This window comes from Hordeum vulgare, chromosome 7H (genome assembly GCF_904849725.1).
Source record: "Hordeum vulgare subsp. vulgare chromosome 7H, MorexV3_pseudomolecules_assembly, whole genome shotgun sequence".
In the NCBI taxonomy this organism is placed as follows: domain Eukaryota; kingdom Viridiplantae; phylum Streptophyta; class Magnoliopsida; order Poales; family Poaceae; genus Hordeum; species Hordeum vulgare.
The window spans coordinates 19,971,515-19,994,444 of record NC_058524.1 but is presented as its reverse complement, the minus strand read 5'-3'; the positions used below and the strand labels follow the sequence as shown (position 1 = coordinate 19,994,444).

Genomic DNA, 22,930 nt, shown 5'->3' with positions numbered 1-22,930 from the left:
CATATGTGTCGATAAGTCAGTTGAAGTTAACATAAATAATAATAAAATTTGAGTCAGTGGTAGAATCATAAAAATTATCTAGAGTACACCAAGTTTTAGGTGAAGTACTCTACATGGAACATATACCAGTAGTCATCCCAGATTCAATCAAACTTGTGCATTGATTCTATTCATTATGAATCTCACGAATCAAGGATAGAAGATAATCATAAAGCTTCTTTAATCTACTTATTGATCCAACATGTACACTAGGTCATGCATTATAATAAGTGTTGTGACATGATCACTCTTTCCTCTAGGCCATTCGTGTTTGTGTATGAGTGTGACGGGCATGCATTAAGGTCGTAAACAATGTTATTGACAATAATTGCACGTCTATATGAGATGCCTGCACCGCCATTACTATTTAATTATTCGTGTTTGTGTGCTGGATGTAAAACCAGACCACAAAAATAAAGAATTGTTCATTCAATACCTTCGTGCAATGTGGCATGTCTGGTGTCACCATGGAATACTTCCTATAAATAGAGAGCATCCGAGACTAGATTCATCAGTTGGTTTTCTGATAAATACATACAAGGTGAATATGGAATCCATAAGTCTTAAGAGTATCATTATTGGAGTGCTCATGCTAGGACTAGTCCTTCAACAGACCCATATAGAGGCCAAGAGCTGTTGTTGTTCCACCACCACAAGAAACTGCTATAATGTATGTCGTGTCACCGGTTCCTCTCGGCCTACATGTGCAAGTTTATGTGGTTGCAAGATTTTGGAAAAATGTGTGCCTCCATGTGACCGCTTCAACCTTGTCACGGACGCAGGTAAATTCTGAATCCATCCTTCTCGTTATCGTTCATATCATGAGTAAAAATTTCCATTTACATACATATTTGTTTTATAGACGAAGCAAAATCCATTGAGTTCTGCAAGTTGGGATGCATGTCCTCATTGTGCGGGAACATCAACTCTGGTAAGCTAAAGACGTTATGGACCATTCGTTGCATATTATTATTCACTTTGAGTTAGTGATTGTTTCTAATGGAAACAATTCTCCATTCAGTTGTTGCGAGTCAAGAAGTGAACGATGTCAAAGATCATTGCAAAACTGGATGCTACCATCTCTGCACTAAGGATTATGAATTTGGCGAAGTCCTTGCTTAAGAAAGTGTGACAGTCGACATTTCATGTTGAATATACGGGAGTGTCAATGTTATATTGAATAACTGGATAACATGTTCAATCCAGTGTGTCAATTTATTTCTGCTTGTAAGTGTCTCGGTGATGCGATATTATTGATAATTAATGTGCTCATCGTTTTGTAAGAAACGTATGTCATATCCAATATAATGTGATGTATTATTATAATGTGTGGTTGTGTGGTAAATGATAATTTAATTATTATCTCCTTTTCCATTTATATTACTAGTCATCAACCAGTGCGACTGCACGACCTCGTCATTCATATTTCAAATCATTTGGAGGAGTGTTATTATTTGAGCATCAGAAGGTCATATCAAAATTTGAAATCATTAGGACATGTCTAGACAGTACCTCCTTCAAAAAGTTCCTTTCTGGACAAACACTTTGGAAATTAGCTGAGAAATATTTACTAGGCTAATGATGCTAAATTTTGACATGATGCCCTAATATGGTGTGACATCCTCGAGTTTTGCTATAGTAATGATTGTAATTAAGCGACACTGATCCCGCGCTAATGATGCCACGTCATCGGAAGTGATATCAATGATCTCGTGTTGGTTGAAACCGAATCAAATTCGAAGCATTAAAAAAAAGTCAGACGAGAAAAGATTTTTCGTGTTGTTGAAATAAAAACGTCGGGGAGTTATCAAAAGAAATTCCCTAACGGATTATAATATCGAATCGGGCACTTTAGGGATTATCGGTAAACACTATATATTTAAATGTGGATATTGAATAAGATGAATAAAGGAAATATAGTAAATGAAAATAAATAAATAAAAGAAAGAATTAGAAGTATGTATAATAAATTGTAAAAGAAAGTATAAGAAAAGTATTGAAAAACAAAAATCAAATAGGTAAAATAAATAAATAAATAAAAGGAAAAAGGAAAAACCAACCGGCCCAACTGGGCCAAAGGCCCAGCCGGCCACCCCATCCCTCAAACCCTAGCGCCTCCCCCCTGGCGAGGGAGCCCCTCTCGCTCCCTCCCCTCCCACCGAGCGCCGCCAGCCTCCCCCTCGTGGGGGGCCCCACCCCCACCGACGCAGCCCCCCACCTCTCTCTCTCCCGTAACTCCCTGCCCACGAGAGCCCCCCACCCCACGCCAGATCCCCCACACCCACCCCCCACGAGCCCTCCTCTCCTCCCTTCGCCCCCCCCTCAGATCCACTTCCTCCCCTGGCCGGCGAGCCTTCTCCCGTCGGCGAGCTCCCCCGTCGCCCCCCCACGGCCTCCTCCTCCCTGGCCGGCGAGCCCCCCCGTCAGCAGCTCCCTCTCACCCGTGCCCCTCCTCTCCACCTCCTCCCCCTCCCGTCGGGTCCCTCCCGCCGGCGGCCCCCAGATCTCCCGCCGGCCGAGGCCCCTTGTTCTCCCACCGCGGCACCACCCCCCCTGGAGACCGACCCTAGGAGCCCCCCCGGCCGAGCCCCTCCCCGTCGGCGGCTCCATCCCGGGGGCCCTCCTCACCGGGGCCCCTCTCGGTGAACCTCCGGCCGGCTCCTCCTCGCCGGCACGACCGACCGTCCTCACCGGCATCACCACCACCGTGTCATCACCGCCGTCAACCCCGTCCTTCCCGCGAACTACGGCTTAACCGGTCCCTCCCGTCAACGTCGGTGAGCCCCTCCTCGGGCTCCTCCCACCATGTTGTTCTCCTCGCCGCCCCGGTTCCGTTCCGGCAAACGGGACCCCGATCCGTCGACGGTAGACTCCGGTAGGAAGGATTGAACATTTGGTTCTCCTATGTTGAGTTAGCAGAGAGTTGTTTCTCTATTGTCTGTTTATAGAGAGGGAGATGAGAGTTTTGAGAGAAAAAAAATAAAAATAAATGATGTATTAGATGCGTATGTATGTATGTATTGTCGGGACCCCGATCCTAAGCCATAGGAATCCAGCCTGTAACACATCGCATCCCTTTGTGGTCTCACGCACGGTTAACTCCACGGCTGCAGCCTTACCTTAGCCGGGACCGTTTGCGTCTTTTGACTCACGTATGCGATAGTGTCGCTAGCAATCCAATGTCAAAGAACCCGGATCGACATGTCTAGTCATAAACCAAAGTGGCAGTTCCGCACAAGGACAGGCATACATGACCCAACAAAGTAGGTGTCGGTCATCAACGAACGTAGACGAGTCGTAGCAAGCTACAAGGACTCCATTACGTCGCGCGACATTTCCCCAAAGGGGACAGACACAACAGCTAAGAAGGACACATGCCGGTCAACCAATGTGTCCGGAGCAGTAGCGAACTACCAAATCTCGTTGGATCACAAAGGGGCATTTCCTTGTAAGGAGTGCTACTAAAGTTCACGACTAGGTATTCGAACCCCATACATATCAAGTAAGACACACGTACGCATGGCATACCGATATGTATAGATACATTGATGGCATCACAACATAACCATAACCATACAAGCTTTATTTAAGAGGCTCGGAAGAGCCACACACATATTATTACACATTAAGGGTCTCACGACCCATAATAGCAGTCATACAATACAAGCCAGCGGAAGAGTTATAAACTGTCTGGGTACAGACAGGGCAACTAGTAGGCACGTGGCCTGACTATACTACAGAGCCGACGTAGGGCCAGATCGTAGCTGGGACACCAGCTACTCGTCGTCGTCGATGTCTACGAAGAACCCTCCATTAGGGTCATTAGCAACCTCTGCAACATTTATTAAGCAAACATGAGTACGAAGGTACTCAGCAAGACTTTAGGAGAACTAACTACTCATGCAAGGTATCAAAAGGTATTGTGGGGTTTCATGCGGGAAGCCAGCATTTGACTCGTGGCTAGACAAACTTGCTTTTTGAAATTAGTTTTGACAACTTGATTTCTCGCACACGAGTCCACTAACACCACAACAATACACTATCGTGGAATCATTCCGTCTCCATACGGAAATGCCGTCCACGACACTCACGCTTATATTGACAATTTTATGAGTAGCCATTGAAGTTATCTATGAACAACATATGTCTCCAAGTAGTCCATATCCGCGGACGCGGCTATTCGAATAGATCATAACCCTGCAGGGGTGTACTTCGTCATACACGCTCTCGCCACTTATCGCCATGTGCACGTCATTCACCTCGGCAACCTTCAAGCGGAAGCCCAGCGAGGGAGTCGGCCACGACCGTTAACCACACTAGTACCTAGTCCAGGTTTATCGCCTATCTGAGAGTAACCCGTACGGAAGTCCGGCCGAGGTTTCCGCCACGGCTTCAAACGATGTGCGAAGGGTTCCCAAGCCCACCATCCGGGTGCCACTTGGTACACTGTGCCACTGCCTACCGCATCACGGTCCACCTCTCAGGTTAGCACCATGCACGACCTCCAGCATTACTATAAACACCAGAAACTACTTGCAACTCCTGGACCGAGTACTACACGATTAATAGGCCGAGCGGGGTCATATTTCAGGGCCCAGCATGTGGTAGTATCTAGTCTTGGATTTCATACACGGAACTCAGTTCCTAAGGACGGTTCCAATGAAACAACCCGCCATGTACTCCTACACAGCCTTTCACCGGTACCTTTACCAAATCAAGTTCAACACACGACCTTTGCTCACCGAACACATTCCATATTTCTGTTCATCTCCCAGATGACAGACCATACACAACTCTAAGCATAGCATGCATAGCAGGATAAGGCACATCATAGCTCAAGCAACTACCAGGTATGCTAGGTTGCAAGGTTCGGCTATTTACTGTGACAAGGTTAAGTCATGCAAAGGAAGTGGGTCCAACTATCGTGGTAAAAGCAGTTGAAGCATTTGATCCTAATGCAATAAATAGGTGCAGGAGCAAGAACATAGGAGTTATCGGGATGATCAAAAGGGTTGCTTGCCTTGTTGCTCAGAGGAGGAACGATATCCGTGAGACAGATATTCGGTGGAATCCGGGGGTGCGGAGCCTACCGAAATGAATGGCAACATTCAATAACAATCATATGCAATCAAAATGATGCATGAGCATGGCATGAGAATGCAAAATGATAAGTTATTATAATCAAGATGTTTTAGGTTTAGAGTTGATTTGAATCACATTCGAATAGCAATTCAAACGGTATTCTCGGATACCGGTTTAATTGATTCGACCTGATGCTCAGATCAACCTAATGTTAACATGCATGAAATGTCATGTTATGGTACTGATTTATATCTAGAGCAGTGTGTGATCATTGCATTTATAATGAAATTTGGATATTTTTGCAAATTCCATTTATAAAGTGATTAAAGAATTGAATTAATCCTTATTTCAAAATTTAGGGTCCTGTAACTTTTTCAAACATAGTTGAAAATAACATAATCAGAATCCTTGAATTTTTCTGATACTTTTTCATATATAATTTATTTTCATTGGAGTTACAGATTAATTTCTATGATTTTTGCAATTTTTAGCAATTTCCTGAATTAATTTTAAACTGGAAATTCCATTTATTGCATCAGGCTGATGTCAGTAGGTCAGTCGACCTGTTTAGGTCAAACCTGACAGGGGGGCCCCACTGGTCAGCCTCTTTGGGACTAATCCCGCGCTGACCAGCCCTAACTGAGGTTTGACTTGGCCTTGGGCCCACTTGTCAGCGAGTGATTAAGTCACTAATCGGCTGGGTTAGCTTGCCACGTCGACCTCCACCGGCGCCGAGGTCGTCCTCGCCGGCGGGGAGCCTCCGGCGACCACCCAGCACGGCGGAGGGGCTCGGAAACGGCGCACAGGGGGCCAAATGCTGCGCGGAGAGCACCAGAGGAACGACACGACTCCCGCAGCTTCGTTTCTGCGCCTAGCCGGGGCTGATCTGGCCGGAGATGACGCCGGCGACGAGCTTGGCGGCGGCCAAGGCTCGGGCGTCATCGGGGTCTTTGAATGAGAGGGATCTACGCTTGGTTCTTAGCTCCTACGGCATCTACGCGTCGTCCTGGAGCTGTTGGTGCCCTCGGAAGGACGAGCTGGACATCGGAGGGCTACCGGCGACGAGCGGCAGCGGCGGTCCTCGTCGGGCTCCGGTGAAACTAGGGCTAGAGGAGGGGATCGACGGGGAAAACTTAGGGGAAACGACCGCATGCTCACAGGGAGTGCAGAGCAGAGCTTAGACGGCTCGGGGAAGGCCTGGGGGCGACGAATCGACGGGAGAGGTCCGGCGGCCGGAGGAGGAAGACGACGGTGGTGCGGGCGTTGCAGGGCTCGAGGAGGCTTCGGCTTCTGCCGAGACGACCAGGGCGACGAGGCGGAGCTAATGGCGTGCTCTGGGAGGGGATCCTATGGCCAGGGGCACGGGCAGCTCGAGCTCGAGCTCGGCTCTAATGGCGGCAGCAGGGAGAAGGAGGGGATCCGGGAGGAGGGGATGAACCGAGGTGGGGAATGGATAGGGGAAGCTCTGGGGAGCTTATCCCCGTCGTCGCCAGCGCGAACCGGCGGCCAGGCAGGCACGCAGGTGCGTGGCCTCGCCGGAGGAGGCGGCGGCCACCTCCTGCTGCCTACTGGCGCGAGGGAGGGGACGAGCGGGGAGATGGGCCGGGCCAGGTCAGGGCGACAGGTAAGCCTTTTTTCCCATTTTCTCTGTTTTTGTTTTTCTGTTTTGCTATTTATTGCTTTGCTAATTATTTCAGCTTCAAAACAAAAGTAAAAACTATTTTAGACCTCCTGAAATATTTGTTATAATATCCCCACTCATTTCCAAGACTTTCAACATTTTTGGAAAATTATAGTTTTCGATTTCAAATTTTAAATTTGAAACCAGTGGCTTTTGCATTTATTTAAAATGCTTAAAGTGTCAAGAAAATAGTTTTCTCCAATGCTCATTTACTTTCATGATTTATCAGAAAGTTTGAACATTTCTTGAGGCCATTTTGGGTTCATTGATTTTGAACTAGTTGAAATTTCCTTTAATTGAAATGGTGGCTAGGGTTTTGAGTTTTTCCTTTTGCCACTTTGTTGGTTTTGTTGAAACTTCTTAGATGCAAATGCAAAGAAGACATGAGCACAATGCTATCTTGCTTAAGGGTTAGGGATGTGACATGTATGTATCAGATGCGATGTATGTATTTGCATATATGGATATTTAGAGGAATACGATATTTGTATGGTTATGTATTTGTGATTAATAAAATGAGTAAATGGCCTAGGGTCACTTACCGGTGGGGCCAACGCACCCGCTGTCTATGACAGGGAGACCCCACGCGATAGTTTAAATAAAAATAAAATAATGTTTTTATTAAATAAATAAATAAATAGATATATTAGTTAAATGAATTAATTAGAATAATTAGAGTATGACACGTGGGTCCCCCACTAAATTAATCTGATTAATTAATATTTAATCTTAAATAAAACTTGTGCCTATGACGTTCGGGACCCGCTGGTCAGTTGACCAGTCAAATGTTGATGTCAGCATGACATCGCGATGATGTCATAATGGGATTTTATTAAAATAGCTAAATCTGTTTTTAATTCCTAAATAATTAATAAAACTTTGAAAATTAATATTAAATAATCCGCCAGTCAGATTAAAATAATTTCAACATGAAAGTTGATCAGCAGAACGAGACGAACCCGGATACACGGTCCATTCGTCTGTCACGCGTCCCTAGCATAGCAAACATGGAACTTTTCCATCGTTTCCAGTATAACCGGTAGTAGCCCGAGACCCGGAAAATATAGTCAGATATTCTTCCGAATCGTCTATGACGGATGTTGCTGCGTTAGCTAATGTCTAGCCTACATCTTGCCATGTCATGCCTTGTGTTGCATCGGTGCTATTATTTATTGTTTCTTCCCCCTCTTCTTACCGGTAGACCCCGAGACTGACGCTGCTGCCGGGTACATCTACGACCCTGCCGATCAGTCCTTTGCCGCAGAGCAGCAAGGCAAGCAAACTCCCCTTGATCATTGCTATATCGCCTATGTCTTTCTTCCTACTGCTTGCATTAGTATTTTGCTACTGTTGTAGTTAGCTCCTATATCTGATGCATAGCCTATTTTTGTTGAACTGCTACTTTCAGTCCTGTATCTTTAATATGCTTAGTATAGGTGGAGCAGTCATCCCCTCTGAGCCCGTAGTTTAGTTGCCCCGCTTTTTTTCAAATCTCGATCTCTGATCGACGAGCCAGACCCGACACAGCACATTCACCCCCCCCTTCGTTGTACGACGCTACAGAGATACTATCGGGTACCGAGGGTGACACCTCGCTAAGTACTCCTGATGATATCTCTGTAGTATAGCTAGTCGGTCGTGGTTATCGAGGGTGATTCCTCTTTCACCATTCCCGATGACGCCTCTGTCGTGCCACCCCTCAAGTGTGGGACCCCCGAGGGTGATTCCTCTAAGCCCATCTTGACGGGTACATCGTTCGGAATCCAACGAGGGTGATACCTCGGATTCCCCCCGATGTTGCAACCACTGTGACATCCTCGACTTTTGCTACAGTGATTATTGTAATTAAGCTACAGTGATCAATCGCTAACGATGCCACGTCATCGGATTCCCATCTCAGACCCGCGTAGATTCGCGTCTGTCCGGATCGATGATTTGAAAGAAAATGGAAGCACTTTATCGGTTCATTACAAGTGTTAAAAGGATATATATGTAAGGGGAAAGTATTAAAGAAATAATAATAAAAGAAAGAAAAGAAAACTGAAAGAAAGGATTAATAAAAAGAAAAGGAAAAAGGTAAAACAAAATAAAAACAAATCAAAAAAAAAAAAAAAAAAAAAAGAGAAAGCCCCCCCCCCAGCCGGCCCAAACTGGGCCAAGTGGCCCAGCCGGCCCCCCCCCGCCAAACCCTAATCGCCCCCCTGGCGACCCCCCACTCCCCTCGCTCTCCCTCCCATTCCCACGCCGCCGCCGCCGCCAGCCCCCCTCGTGGGGGGGGCCCCACCCCCACGCCGCCACCTCACCCTCCCTCCCTCTCTCTTGGCCCCCCCACCCCCGAGATCCCGTCGCCCCCTCCACACCCCATCGCCCCATCTCCCTCCCACGACCGACACCTCCCCATCTCGCCCCTCCCTGGCCGCCCCTCATCCCACCGGCCGGCGGCCACCCCTCCCCGCCGGCAGCCCTCGACCCCGCCGGCCTCCTCCCTCCACCGCCTCCTCCTCCCCCACGGCCTCCTCCCCACCCCACGGCCCCCCTTCCTTCCCCGGTGGCCCCTCCCCTCGCCCCGCCGGCCGAGCCCCTCCTCCCCGCCGGCCGAGCCCCTCCCTCCTCGCCGGCGAGCCACCCACCCCGCCGGCAGGGGGCCCCGGTTGCCTCGGCCTCCACCTCGCCGGCCACCTCGGCCCCCCCATCTCGGCGGCCGGCCCCTTCCGGGAGGTCCCTCTCCGGCGGCCCTCTCTACGGTGGCCGCCCCTCACCGCCGGCGGCTCCATCTCCGGGGGGCCCTCCTCACCGGCTCCTCCTCGCCGGCACACCCGTCTCCACCGTCTTCTACGTGCGAACTCCGGCTTCACCGGGCCGTCACGTCACCGTCGGTGAGCCCCTCCTCGGGCTCCTCCCACCTTGTCGTTCCCCTCGACGTCACGGTTCCGTTCCGGCAAACGGGGCCTCGATCCGTCGACGGTGGACTCCGGTAGAAGGATTCGAAGTTGGTGTTCTTCTAGGTGGAGTAGCAAAAGAACTTCTGTGTTAACAGAGAGATGAGAGATGAGTGTTGAGAGAAAAGATAAATGAAAAAGAATAAGTGGTGTATTAGATGCGTATGTATGTATGTATGTATGAGATGTGATGTATGTATTTGTGTATTTGGATAATTAGAGGAATACGGTATTTGAACGGTTAGGTATCTAATAAAAATAAATGAGGAAATAACCTTAGGCCACTTACCGGTGGGGCCAATGCACCGCTGTCAATGACAGGGAGGCCCCGCGCGATAATTAAAAATAATGTTTTTCTTAAATAAATAAATAAATAGATATATTAGTTAAAATAATTAATTAACATAATTAGAGTATGACACGTGGGTCCCTCGTTGAATTAATCTGATTAATAAATAATTAATCTTAAATAAAACTTGTGCCTATGACGTTCGGGACCCGCTGGTCAGTTGACCGGTCAAATGTTGATGTCAGCCTGACATCGCGATGATGTCATAATAGGATTTTACTAAATCTTTTAAATCTGTTTTTAATTCTTAAATAATTAATAAAACTTTAAAAATTAATATTAAATAATCCGTAAGTCAGATCGAAATAATTTCAACATGAAAGTTGATCAGCAAAGCGAGACGAACCCGGATACACGGCCCGTTCGTCTGTCACGCGTCCCTAGCATAGCAAACATGGAACTTTTCCATCGTTTCCAGTGTAACCGGTAGTAGCCCGAGACCCGGAAAATATCGTCAGATATTCTTCCGACCCGTCTATGACGGATGTTCCTGCGTTAGCTCATGCCTAGCCTGCATATTTCCATGTCATGCTTTGTGTTGCATCGGTGCTATTATTTATTGTTCTTCCCCCTCTTCTTACCGGTAGACCCCGAGACTGACGCTGCTGCCGGGTACATCTACGACCCTGCCGATCAGTCATTTGCCGCAGAGCAGCAAGGCAAGCAAACTCTCCTTGATCATTCCTATATCGCCTATGTCTTTCTTCCTACTGCTTGCATTAGTATTTTGCTACTGTTGTAGTTAGCTCCTATATCTGATGCATAGCCTGTTTTTGATGAACTGCTACTTTCAGTCCTGTACCTTTAATATGCTTAGTATAGGTGGAGCAGTCATCCCCTCTGACCCCGTAGATCAGTTGCCCCGCTTGTTTCCAAATCTCGATCTCTGATCGACGAGCCAGACCCGACACAGCACGTTCACCCCCTTCGTTGTACGACGCTACAGGGATACTATCGGGTACCGAGGGTGACACCTCGCTAAGTACTCGTGATGATATCTCTGTAGTATAGCTAGTCGGTCGTGGTTATCGAGGGTGATTCCTCTTTCACCATTCCCGATGACGTCTCTGTCGTGCCACCCCGCGAGTGTGGGACCCCCGAGGGTGATTCCTCTAAGCCCACCTTGCCGGGTACGTCGTTCGGAATCCAACGAGGGTGATACCTCGGATTCCCCCCGATGTTACAACCACACAGTTACTCGACCATGTTACTGGGATCTTCGGTGATTAGTTGTAAGACGGGTGGATTCCCGCGAGACTGTGTTGTTGGCCTAATTAAAATGCTAATGGATTTGGGTATTTGATCTGGGTTGGTCGGAGACCTTTTCGCACTAACCGGCTACGCGGGAAGAATTATGGGTACTCGGCGTCGCGGTATCAGCCGAAGCTTTTCAGATGCCAGCAGTGTAGCGGCGCGCCCGAGTGGTCCCGAGATGCTTGTGATTAAGGGATGCTAGGACTGACGTCGGCCGCCCACGCCACGTGCAGGAGCGTGAAGGGGAACTGGGCCCATGAACCCTTTGTGCTTAGGATTTAGACCGGCGGGCTGGTCTCTCTGATTAGTCTTAGGTGGGGCTGCGACGTGTCGATATTCCGAGGCCGGGCAGGACCCAGAAAAGTATGTCCGGCCAGAGTGTTATCGAGCGTGACGGGACATGTGGTGCACCCCTGCAGGGATGAAAATTAACTATTCGGATAGCCGTGTCCACGGTTACAGGACGACTTGGAGTTGTGCCCCGATCTTATACAACTACAATTGTTACTTAACTGGAATTAGTTTGCCTCGGGATTGCTTCCTCGCAGGGAGTCGAGGGAGGATCTTTAGGCGTGACCTCACTTTAATATTGCTGCAACAATATGACTATTATTGTGTTACCCCTGTTCTACTCTCGTCTATTGCTGCAAGACCCTGAAGATGCTAGTCTTCGATAGGACTAGGCCTTCTCTCTCTATTCTCGCATTGCTGCAGTCAGTCCACATATAAACCCCCTTCTTTGATACTGGTGCATTATTAGAATAGTTCTGACGTAAGACTTGCGAGTACTTTGGATGAGTACTCACCGCTACCTTGCTCCCCCCTTGTTCCCTTGTTCCGGTTGCTGCGACCAGATGATGAAGCCCAGGAGATGGAGGTCCCCGCCACCGACGACTGCTACCCCGACGGTGCCTACTACTACGTGGAGGCCGCTGATGATCAGGAGTAGTTAGGAGGTTCCCAGGCAGGAGGCCTCGCCTCGTTCGATCGTTGTATCTTTTGTGCTAGCCTTCTCTAAGGCACCCCCATGTTGTTTTATGTCTGTACTCAGATATTTGTTGCTTCCGCTGACTCGTGTGTTTATCGAGCTTTCGTATTCTAGCCCTCGAGGCCCCTGGCTTGTAATATGAAGCTGATGTTATTTTATTTGTGTCTAGAGTTGTGTTGTGATATCTCCCCGTGAGTCCCTGGGTTTGATCGTACGCATTTGCGTGTATGATTAGCGTACGATTAAGCCGAGGGCGTCACAAGTTGGTATCAGAGCCAACTGCCTGTAGGTAGCCCCCTTTTCAACTCCTTGGCCGAAGTTGAGTCTAGTGTTTGAAAAACTTTACTAACACTGATGGTGTGGCTTACGGGCCCACATCTCAATTGGGTGGTATTAGTATCTTTTACTCCTTTTCTATACTCTGGGCTCTACTTTCTCTTCTCTTTCGGGTCAAAGATTTTACTAACTCTAACATTAGGTTCTCGAATCACATCAATCCGGAGCGCTGGACTATCTACTCTTTCTCTCGTGAATATGTATTACACACACTGTCATTGACATCCGTCAATCTTATTTTCAGATGCGTCCCGCAAGGCAGCACGTGCGCCTGACACAGGCCACCGAGACGACTGGGTTCCCGGCCATTTTGGTCGATCTCCTGACCAGGCTGGGATATCGCTGGTACCCCGAGTACACTGTGTTCGAGGACTTCCGCGAGTACAACCAGTACCAGTACCAGGCTGAGGTTCGCATCTTCGACCAGAGGGGCGGTGAGACCCTCGAGCGCCACGTGTTCTGTGGTATTGGAGTGTCTGTCGAGATGGCCGTCCACGATGCGGCCTACATCGCCATCACCCGACTCCGTGGAGCGTACCCTCACCTGGAGGAGAGCCCTTTCAGATACATCCCGCATGCTCCTGCTGGGGATGAGACTGGGTCTGATCTCACTGCCTACGCTTCTGACGTTCGGGAGCGCAACGACCGTTCCTACGTCGCTGTCTGCGCCCCCTACGTGACGCGTCGGTACGACGCGCGGATTTTGGTGCAGTACACTGAGGCAATGGATCGTGCTTTCCGAGCTCTGACTGTGGAGTTGTATGCTACACGCGCTCGTCTTTACGACGCGTTGACAGAGCTGCAGCCATCACACTGTCCGAGGGATCCCCCTTTGCGCATCCGCGAGCCGAGCAGGACAGAGCTACCATCAGCTCTCGAGTGGACTGATGTTGGGGGTAGAACCCCTGCACTTGGACCTCAGCTCCTCGACTGGATGCGGTACCGTCACCACAGTCACAATGGGACACAGGGTCCTGTCCCTACCTTCTATCACCGCCAGCTACCAGGATTCGTTCGTCCTCTCCGACGTTGATGTAGTCTTATCGCTACATCTCGTTGTGGTACTCTTCCATCGCGTGCCTGCGCGCCGCCTAGTGAGTCCAGGGTATCGTCAAATGCGTCCGGGCTATCGCCAAATTTCGAGTTTTTTTTAATCGTTAGTCTGTAATCGAACTTATGTATGGGTCTGTATGTCGAACTCAACTACTATGGAGTATCTATCGCATTTCCCTTTCATTATGCTTGATTACTTCATGAATGCGTGCGATGCCTTCCGATTACTTTAAGCTAAACTACCGCTGCTAAATATTTAACAGGATGGTTAGACCAGCTGGCCGCCCGCGTGGCCGTGCCAACGATGCACCACCCCCGCCTCCTGAGTATATGGCGGGGATGATCCAACAGTTTGAGCTGAACCGCCAGTTTATGCAAGGGCTCATGGATCAGTTCCAAAGGCCGAACCTGAACCAACCACAAGGCGTGACACTGCAAGACTTCTGCCGTCTCAACCCTGCGATCTACCGCAGCTCAACTCAGCCTCTTGATGCTGATGACTGGCTCCGTGACATTTCTTATGAGCTAGAGTCTGCCAATGTGCCCCTGGCGAGCTATGTCAACTTTGCCGCCTACTTTCTGAAGGGTCCCGCTGCTCAATGGTGGGACAGCCACAGGCGCTCTCAGCCCGATGGAACTATCATCACTTGGGTAGAGTTCAAGGCTGCTTTCCGTGCTCGATACATTCCCCAGGGAATCATGGACCGGAAGAAGCGTGAGTTCCGCAACTTAGTCCAGGGCAACAAGACTGTGGATGCTTATCAGCGGGAATTTCTGGAATTATCTCGCTATGCTGAAGAAGACATTGCGACTGATGCACGCAGGCAGGAGAAGTTCCGTGAAGGCCTCCACCCTGATATCAAGCTGACACTCCTCGTTCAGGACTATGCTGATTTCGCCACCCTCGTGAACAAGGCTATTCAGGTTGAGACTGGTCTGCAGGAATACAAAGATAGCAGCAAGCGCAACCGTGACATGGGCTCATCTTCGGGCTCATCTGCACAGAAGCGGAAGATCTGGATTCCCAACAACATGTACCATGCACCTGCTCCTACTCCGAGGCCGTCCTATGATTCACCTCGCCTGCCTCCTCCACCACCTAGGCAGCCGAGGCTTCCAGCTCCACCACCTCGAGTTCCTCCTTCCCGTCCTGAGGACGGGTTGTGCTTCAAGTGTGGCCGTCCAGGTCACCGTGCTAGAGACTGCAGGCAGAATCAGAATCAGCTGGCACTTCCCGCAACTGGCCGTGGCAACAACCAGAACCGCAACTTCAACACTAAGCCTGCTTATGTTCGTGGTCAGGCCAACAACATTGATATGGGTCAAGCTCAAGACCAGCCTGCTACCGTGATGGGTACACTTCTCGTTAACTCAGTACCTGCTTCTGTATTGTTTGATACAGGAGCATCGCATTCCTTTATGTCGGAAAATTTTGCATACATGCATGACATTAGGAGCGAAGAGATGAACATCCCGATAGTGGTAAACACCCCTGGGGGCGAATGTCGAACCTCTGTGGTTTGCCCCCATGTTCCAGTTGAAATTGAAGGATTAGAATTCCTTGCCAACCCCATCCTACTAAAGTCATCCAACATTGATCTCATATTGGGGATGGACTGGTTCAAGGCTCATACGGCATCGATCGTTTGTGCCACCAAGACCGTCCACCTCCTACACCCTTCAGATGAACTAGTAAGCTACCATGCTCATCTCGTCCGTAATGCTGAGGCACGGCTGTATGCCTTGAATGCATTAAATGCGTCGCCTCTTGAAGGGATTGAAAACATTCCAGTGGTCCGAGAGTTCCAAGATGTCTTTCCAGAAGAACTTCCGGGGATTCCCCCTGCTCGAGCTGTCGAGTTTGTCATTGACTTGGTACCCGGTACCACTCCTATTGCCAAGCGTCCTTATAAAATGCCACCACATGAACTCCTTGAACTTAAGCAAGAAATTGACAACTCGCTCCGTCTGGGTTTCATCCGTCCGAGTTCCTCTGCTTGGGGAGCACCTTCTCTCTTTGTTAAGAAGAAGGATGGGACAAATCGATTGGTTCAAGACTATCGTCCTATCAACCAGGCCACTATTCAAAACAAATATCCTCTCCCTCGGATAAATGATTTGTATGATCAACTTGCTGGTTCCACCGTTTTCTCTAAGCTCGACTTGAGGTTGGGATACCACCAGATCCGTGTTCGCAAGGAGGATATTCCAAAGACCGCCTTTGTTACTCGATATGGATCATACGAGTACACCGTCATGTCCTTCGGCTTAACCAATGCACCGGCATCTTTCTCTCGATTGATGAATTATATATTCATGGACTACCTCGACAAATTTGTCGTGGTATATCTGGATGATATTCTGGTGTTTTCAAAGAACAAAGAAGAGCATGCTGAACATCTTCGTCTTGTACTGGATAAGCTTCGGGAGCATAAACTCTATGCGAAGTATTCCAAATGTGAGTTTTGGCTAGACGAAGTGACTTACCTTGGTCATGTGATTTCCAAAGATGGTATTGCGGTCAACCCCGAACGAATTCAAGCTATTCTTGACTGGACTCCCCCGAAGAATGTCAAGCAAGTCAGAAGTTTTCTCGGACTCGCCAGCTATTGCCGTCGATTCGTCGAGAACTTCTCCAAGATTGCGAAACCCTTAACCAACCTGCTTCACAAAGGTGTTAAGTATGAATGGACTGATAAATGTCAGGAAAGTTTCCAGGCACTCAAGGACAAACTAACGTCCGCTCCAGTACTTGCTCCTCCAGATACGAAAAGGGATTTCGTCATATACTGTGATGCTTCTCGTCAAGGAATAGGTTGTGTCCTAATGCAGGATCGCAAGGTGATCGCTTATGCTTCACGTCAACTGCGTGCTCATGAAGAGAACTACCCAGTTCATGATCTCGAGCTTGCCGCAGTCATTCATGCATTGAAGGAATGGCGACAATACCTTGTCGGTAATCGCTGTGAAATCTACACCGACCATCAAAGTCTGAAGTACTTGTTCACTCAACCGGAGCTGAACCTGCGTCAACAAAGATGGATGGAGCGTATAGCAGATTTTGACTGTAGTATATCATATACCCCTGGCAAGGCTAATGTAATGGCTGATGCCTTAAGTCGCAAGTCTTACTGCAACCACCTCCAGGTTCATGAGGTTCACGATCGTCTGCAAGAGGAATTCCGTAAGCTGAACCTCCACATTGTTCCTCAGGGTTACCTTGTTCCTCCCCCTGAAGAGTATCAAAAGATGAACCTTCGTGTTGTTAATCAGGGTTCCCTCAGTAACCTAGTGGTTGAACCAGATCTTGTGAGCTCCATAAAGAATATACAAAACTTTGACGATGATGTCGACAGGATTAAGAGCTATATTGCAAAGGGTAAACCCTCCTTTTTCACTGTTGATGAAGGTGGCGCCTTGTATTTCAAGGGTCGCCTATTCGTTCCAAATAAGAAGGAAAATCTCAGGATGACTGGGAAGGTGATGGAAGAAGCTCATGACACACCATTGTCTATTCACCCGGGTAGTACCAAGATGTACCAAGACATCCGGCAAAGATTCTGGTGGCCCAATATGAAACAAGACATTGCACGCTATGTGGCAGAATGTGATATATGCCGGCGTATCAAGGCAGAACACCAAAAGCCTGCGGGAACTCTGCAACCTATCTCTATTCCCGAGTGGAAATGGGATCACGTTGAAATGGACTTTGTCACTGGTTTTCCCAGGTCTCAGAAAGGTAATGATGCTATTCTTGTCGTCATTGATCGACTGTCCAAAGTTGCACATTTCCTGGCCGTCAAAGAAACGATTAATGCTAGTCAGCTGGCAGATCTTTATATGTCAAGAGTTGTTTCACTTCACGGTATTCCGTTGGTAATCAGTTCGGACCGTGGCAGCTTGTTTACTTCGAAGTTCTGGGAAAGTTTTCAGAAGGCTATGGGGACTCATCTGTCCTTCAGCACTGCATTTCATCCTCAATCCCAGGGACAAGTTGAACGAGTCAACCAAATTCTCGAGGACATGCTTCGAGCTTGTGTCATTTCTTTCGGTAAGAAATGGGAGGAATCTCTCCCGTATGCCGAGTTCTCTTACAACAATAGCTATCAAGCTAGCCTGAAGATGGCCCCTTTCGAAGTATTGTATGGGCGGAGGTGTCGGACTCCTATGAATTGGTCAGAAACTGGGGAACGATCACTCTTCGGTCCGGATATTATTCAACATGCCGAAGATCAAGTCCGCATTATTCATGAGAATCTGAAGGCTGCTCAGTCTCGTCAGAAGAGTCAGTATGACCGTCATCATCAAGATATGGTCTATCAACCTGGCGAAAAGGCTTATCTTCGTGTCACACCAATGAGAGGTGCACACCGTTTCGGAATCAAGGGCAAGTTAGCTCCTCGTTATATTGGTCCTTTCACTGTTCTCGAAAGGCGTGGAAGAGTGGCTTATCAATTGGAACTGCCGGCGAACCTTTCTCAGGTTCACGATGTCTTCCATGTTTCTCAGCTCCGTCGCTGCTTCAAGGACCCTATTCGAGCAGTGGATCACGATATGCTTGAGCTACAACAAGACCTCTCTTATAAAGAGCATCCGGTCCGCATTCTCGACCAAGCTGAACGTAAAACTCGTCGCAAGGTCACCAAGTTCCTTAAGGTGCAGTGGTCAAATCACTCTGAAGATGAAGCCACTTGGGAACGCGAGGATCATCTTCGTGATGAATACCCCGGGCTCTTTCCATCTACCTCTTAATTCTCGGGACGAGAATTCTTGTTAGTAGGGGAGAATTGTGACATCCTCGACTTTTGCTACAGTGATTATTGTAATTAAGCTACAGTGATCAATCGCTAACGATGCCACGTCATCGGATTCCCATCTCAGACCCGCGTAGATTCGCGTCTGTCCGGATCGATGATTTGAAAGAAAATGGAAGCACTTTATCGGTTCATTACAAGTGTTAAAAGGATATATATGTAAGGGGAAAGTATTAAAGAAATAATAATAAAATAAAGAAAAGAAAACTGAAAGAAAGGATTAATAAAAAGAAAAGGAAAAAGGTAAAACAAAATAAAAACAAATCAAAAAAAAAAAAGAAAAAAAGAGAAAGCCCCCCCCCCCAGCCGGCCCAAACTGGGCCAAGTGGCCCAGCCGGCCCCCCCCGCCAAACCCTAATCGCCCCCCTGGCGACCCCCCACTCCCCTCGCTCTCCCTCCCATTCCCACGCCGCCGCCGCCGCCAGCCCCCCTCGTGGGGGGGGCCCCACCCCCACGCCGCCACCTCACCCTCCCTCCCTCTCTCTCGGCCCCCCCACCCCCGAGATCCCGTCGCCCCCTCCACACCCCATCGCCCCATCTCCCTCCCACGACCGACACCTCCCCATCTCGCCCCTCCCTGGCCGCCCCTCATCCCACCGGCCGGCGGCCACCCCTCCCCGCCGGCAGCCCTCTACCCCGCCGGCCTCCTCCCTCCACCGCCTCCTCCTCCCCCACGGCCTCCTCCCCACCCCACGGCCCCCCTTCCTTCCCCGGTGGCCCCTCCCCTCGCCCCGCCGGCCGAGCCCCTCCTCCCCGCCGGCCGAGCCCCTCCCTCCTCGCCGGCGAGCCACCCACCCCGCCGGCAGGGGGCCCCGGTTGCCTCGGCCTCCACCTCGCCGGCCACCTCGGCCCCCCCCATCTCGGCGGCCGGCCCCTTCCGGGAGGTCCCTCTCCGGCGGCCCTCTCTACGGTGGCCGCCCCTCACCGCCGGCGGCTCCATCTCCGGGGGGCCCTCCTCACCGGCTCCTCCTCGCCGGCACACCCGTCTCCACCGTCTTCTACGTGCGAACTCCGGCTTCACCGGGCCGTCACGTCACCGTCGGTGAGCCCCTCCTCGGGCTCCTCCCACCTTGTCGTTCCCCTCGACGTCACGGTTCCGTTCCGGCAAACGGGGCCTCGATCCGTCGACGGTGGACTCCGGTAGAAGGATTCGAAGTTGGTGTTCTTCTAGGTGGAGTAGCAAAAGAACTTCTCTGTTAACAGAGAGATGAGAGATGAGTGTTGAGAGAAAAGATAAATGAAAAAGAATAAGTGGTGTATTAGATGCGTATGTATGTATGTATGTATGAGATGTGATGTATGTATTTGTGTATTTGGATAATTAGAGGAATACGGTATTTGAACGGTTAGGTATCTAATAAAAATAAATGAGGAAATAACGTTAGGCCACTTACCGGTGGGGCCAATGCACCGCTGTCAATGACAGGGAGGCCCCGCGCGATAATTAAAAATAATGTTTTTCTTAAATAAATAAATAAATAGATATATTAGTTAAAATAATTAATTAACATAATTAGAGTATGACACGTGGGTCCCTCGTTGAATTAATCTGATTAATAAATAATTAATCTTAAATAAAACTTGTGCCTATGACGTTCGGGACCCGCTGGTCAGTTGACCGGTCAAACGTTGATGTCAGCCTGACATCGCGATGATGTCATAATAGGATTTTACTAAATCTTTTAAATCTGTTTTTAATTCTTAAATAATTAATAAAACTTTAAAAATTAATATTAAATAATCCGTAAGTCAGATCGAAATAATTTCAACATGAAAGTTGATCAGCAAAGCGAGACGAACCCGGATACACGGCCCGTTCGTCTGTCACGCGTCCCTAGCATAGCAAACATGGAACTTTTCCATCGTTTCCAGTGTAACCGGTAGTAGCCCGAGACCCGGAAAATATCGTCAGATATTCTTCCGACCCGTCTATGACGGATGTTCCTGCGTTAGCTCATGCCTAGCCTGCATATTTCCATGTCATGCTTTGTGTTGCATCGGTGCTATTATTTATTGTTCTTCCCCCTCTTCTTACCGGTAGACCCCGAGACTGACGCTGCTGCCGGGTACATCTACGACCCTGCCGATCAGTCATTTGCCGCAGAGCAGCAAGGCAAGCAAACTCTCCTTGATCATTCCTATATCGCCTATGTCTTTCTTCCTACTGCTTGCATTAGTATTTTGCTACTGTTGTAGTTAGCTCCTATATCTGATGCATAGCCTGTTTTTGATGAACTGCTACTTTCAGTCCTGTACCTTTAATATGCTTAGTATAGGTGGAGCAGTCATCCCCTCTGACCCCGTAGATCAGTTGCCCCGCTTGTTTCCAAATCTCGATCTCTGATCGACGAGCCAGACCCGACACAGCACGTTCACCCCCCTTCGTTGTACGACGCTACAGGGATACTATCGGGTACCGAGGGTGACACCTCGCTAAGTACTCCTGATGATATCTCTGTAGTATAGCTAGTCGGTCGTGGTTATCGAGGGTGATTCCTCTTTCACCATTCCCGATGACGTCTCTGTCGTGCCACCCCGCGAGTGTGGGACCCCCGAGGGTGATTCCTCTAAGCCCACCTTGCCGGGTATGTCGTTCGGAATCCAACGAGGGTGATACCTCGGATTCCCCCCGATGTTACAACCACACAGTTACTCGACCATGTTACTGGGATCTTCGGTGATTAGTTGTAAGACGGGTGGATTCCCGCGAGACTGTGTTGTTGGCCTAATTAAAATGCTAATGGATTTGGGTATTTGATCTGGGTTGGTCGGAGACCTTTTCGCACTAACCGGCTATGCGGGAAGAATTATGGGTACTCGGCGTCGCGGTATCAGCCGAAGCTTTTCAGATGCCAGCAGTGTAGCGGCGCGCGCCCGAGTGGTCCCAAGATGCATCGCGCTTGTGATTAAGGGATGCTAGGACTGACGTCGGCCGCCCACGCCACGTGCAGGAGCGTGAAGGGGAACTGGGCCCATGAACCCTTTGTGCTTAGGATTTAGACCGGCGGGCTGGCCTCTCTGATTAGTCTTAGGTGGGGCTGCGACGTGTCGATATTCCGAGGCCGGGCAGGACCCAGAAAAGTATGTCCGGCCAGAGTGTTATCGAGCGTGACGGGACATGTGGTGCACCCCTGCAGGGATGAAAATTAACTATTCGGATAGCCGTGTCCACGGTTACAGGACGACTTGGAGTTGTGCCCCGATCTTATACAACTACAATTGTTACTTAACTGGAATTAGTTTGCCTCGGGATTGCTTCCTCGCAGGGAGTCGAGGGAGGATCTTTAGGCGTGACCTCACTTTAATATTGCTGCAACAATATGACTATTATTGTGTTACCCCTGTTCTACTCTCGTCTATTGCTGCAAGACCCTGAAGATGCTAGTCTTCGATAGGACTAGGCCTTCTCTCTCTATTCTCGCATTGCTGCAGTCAGTCCACATATAAACCCCCTTCTTTGATACTGGTGCATTATTAGAATAGTTCTGACGTAAGACTTGCGAGTACTTTGGATGAGTACTCACCGCTGCCTTGCTCCCCCCTTGTTCCCTTGTTCCGGTTGCTGCGACCAGATGATGAAGCCCAGGAGATGGAGGTCCCCGCCACCGACGACTGCTACCCCGACGGTGCCTACTACTACGTGGAGGCCGCTGATGATCAGGAGTAGTTAGGAGGTTCCCAGGCAGGAGGCCTCGCCTCGTTCGATCGTTGTATCTTTTGTGCTAGCCTTCTCTAAGGCACCCCCATGTTGTTTTATGTCTGTACTCAGATATTTGTTGCTTCCGCTGACTCGTGTGTTTATCGAGCTTTCGTATTCTAGCCCTCGAGGCCCCTGGCTTGTAATATGAAGCTGATGTTATTTTATTTGTGTCTAGAGTTGTGTTGTGATATCTCCCCGTGAGTCCTTGGGTTTGATCGTACGCATTTGCGTGTATGATTAGCGTACGATTAAGCCGAGGGAGTCACAACCACACAGTTACTCGACCATGTTACTGGGATCATTGGTGATTAGTTGTAAGACGGGTGGATTCCCGTGAGACTGTATTGATGGCCTAATTAAAATCCTAATGGATTTGGGAATTTGATCTGGGTTGGTCGGAGACCTTTTCGCACTAACCGGCTACGCGGGAAGAATTATGGGTACTCGGCGTCGCGGTATCAGCCGAAGCTTTTCAGATGCCAGCAATGTAGCGGCGCGCGCCCGAGTGGTCCCGAGATGCATCGTGCTTGTGATTAAGGGATGCTAGGACTGACGTCGGCCGCCCACGCCACGTGCAGGAGCGTGAAGGGGAACTGGGCCCACGAACCCTTTGTGCTTAGGATTTAGACCGGCGGACTGGCCTCTCTGATTAGTCTTAGGTGGGGCTGCGACGTGTCGATATTCCGAGGCCGGGC

The 22,930-nt window shown here is 49.2% G+C and overlaps 1 protein-coding gene across 1 annotated transcript; it reads left to right on the top strand.

The window, feature by feature from the left end:
• The first annotated feature begins 568 nt into the window (after positions 1-568).
• Positions 569-1,365, top strand: LOC123412638 (leaf-specific thionin-like). Its single transcript, XM_045105586.1, has 3 exons — positions 569-821; positions 902-970; positions 1,061-1,365. The coding sequence occupies exons 1-3, from the start codon at positions 587-589 to the stop codon at positions 1,159-1,161; spliced, it is 405 nt and encodes a 134-aa protein (XP_044961521.1). The 5' UTR covers positions 569-586; the 3' UTR covers positions 1,162-1,365.
• Positions 1,366-22,930: the final 21,565 nt, after the last annotated feature.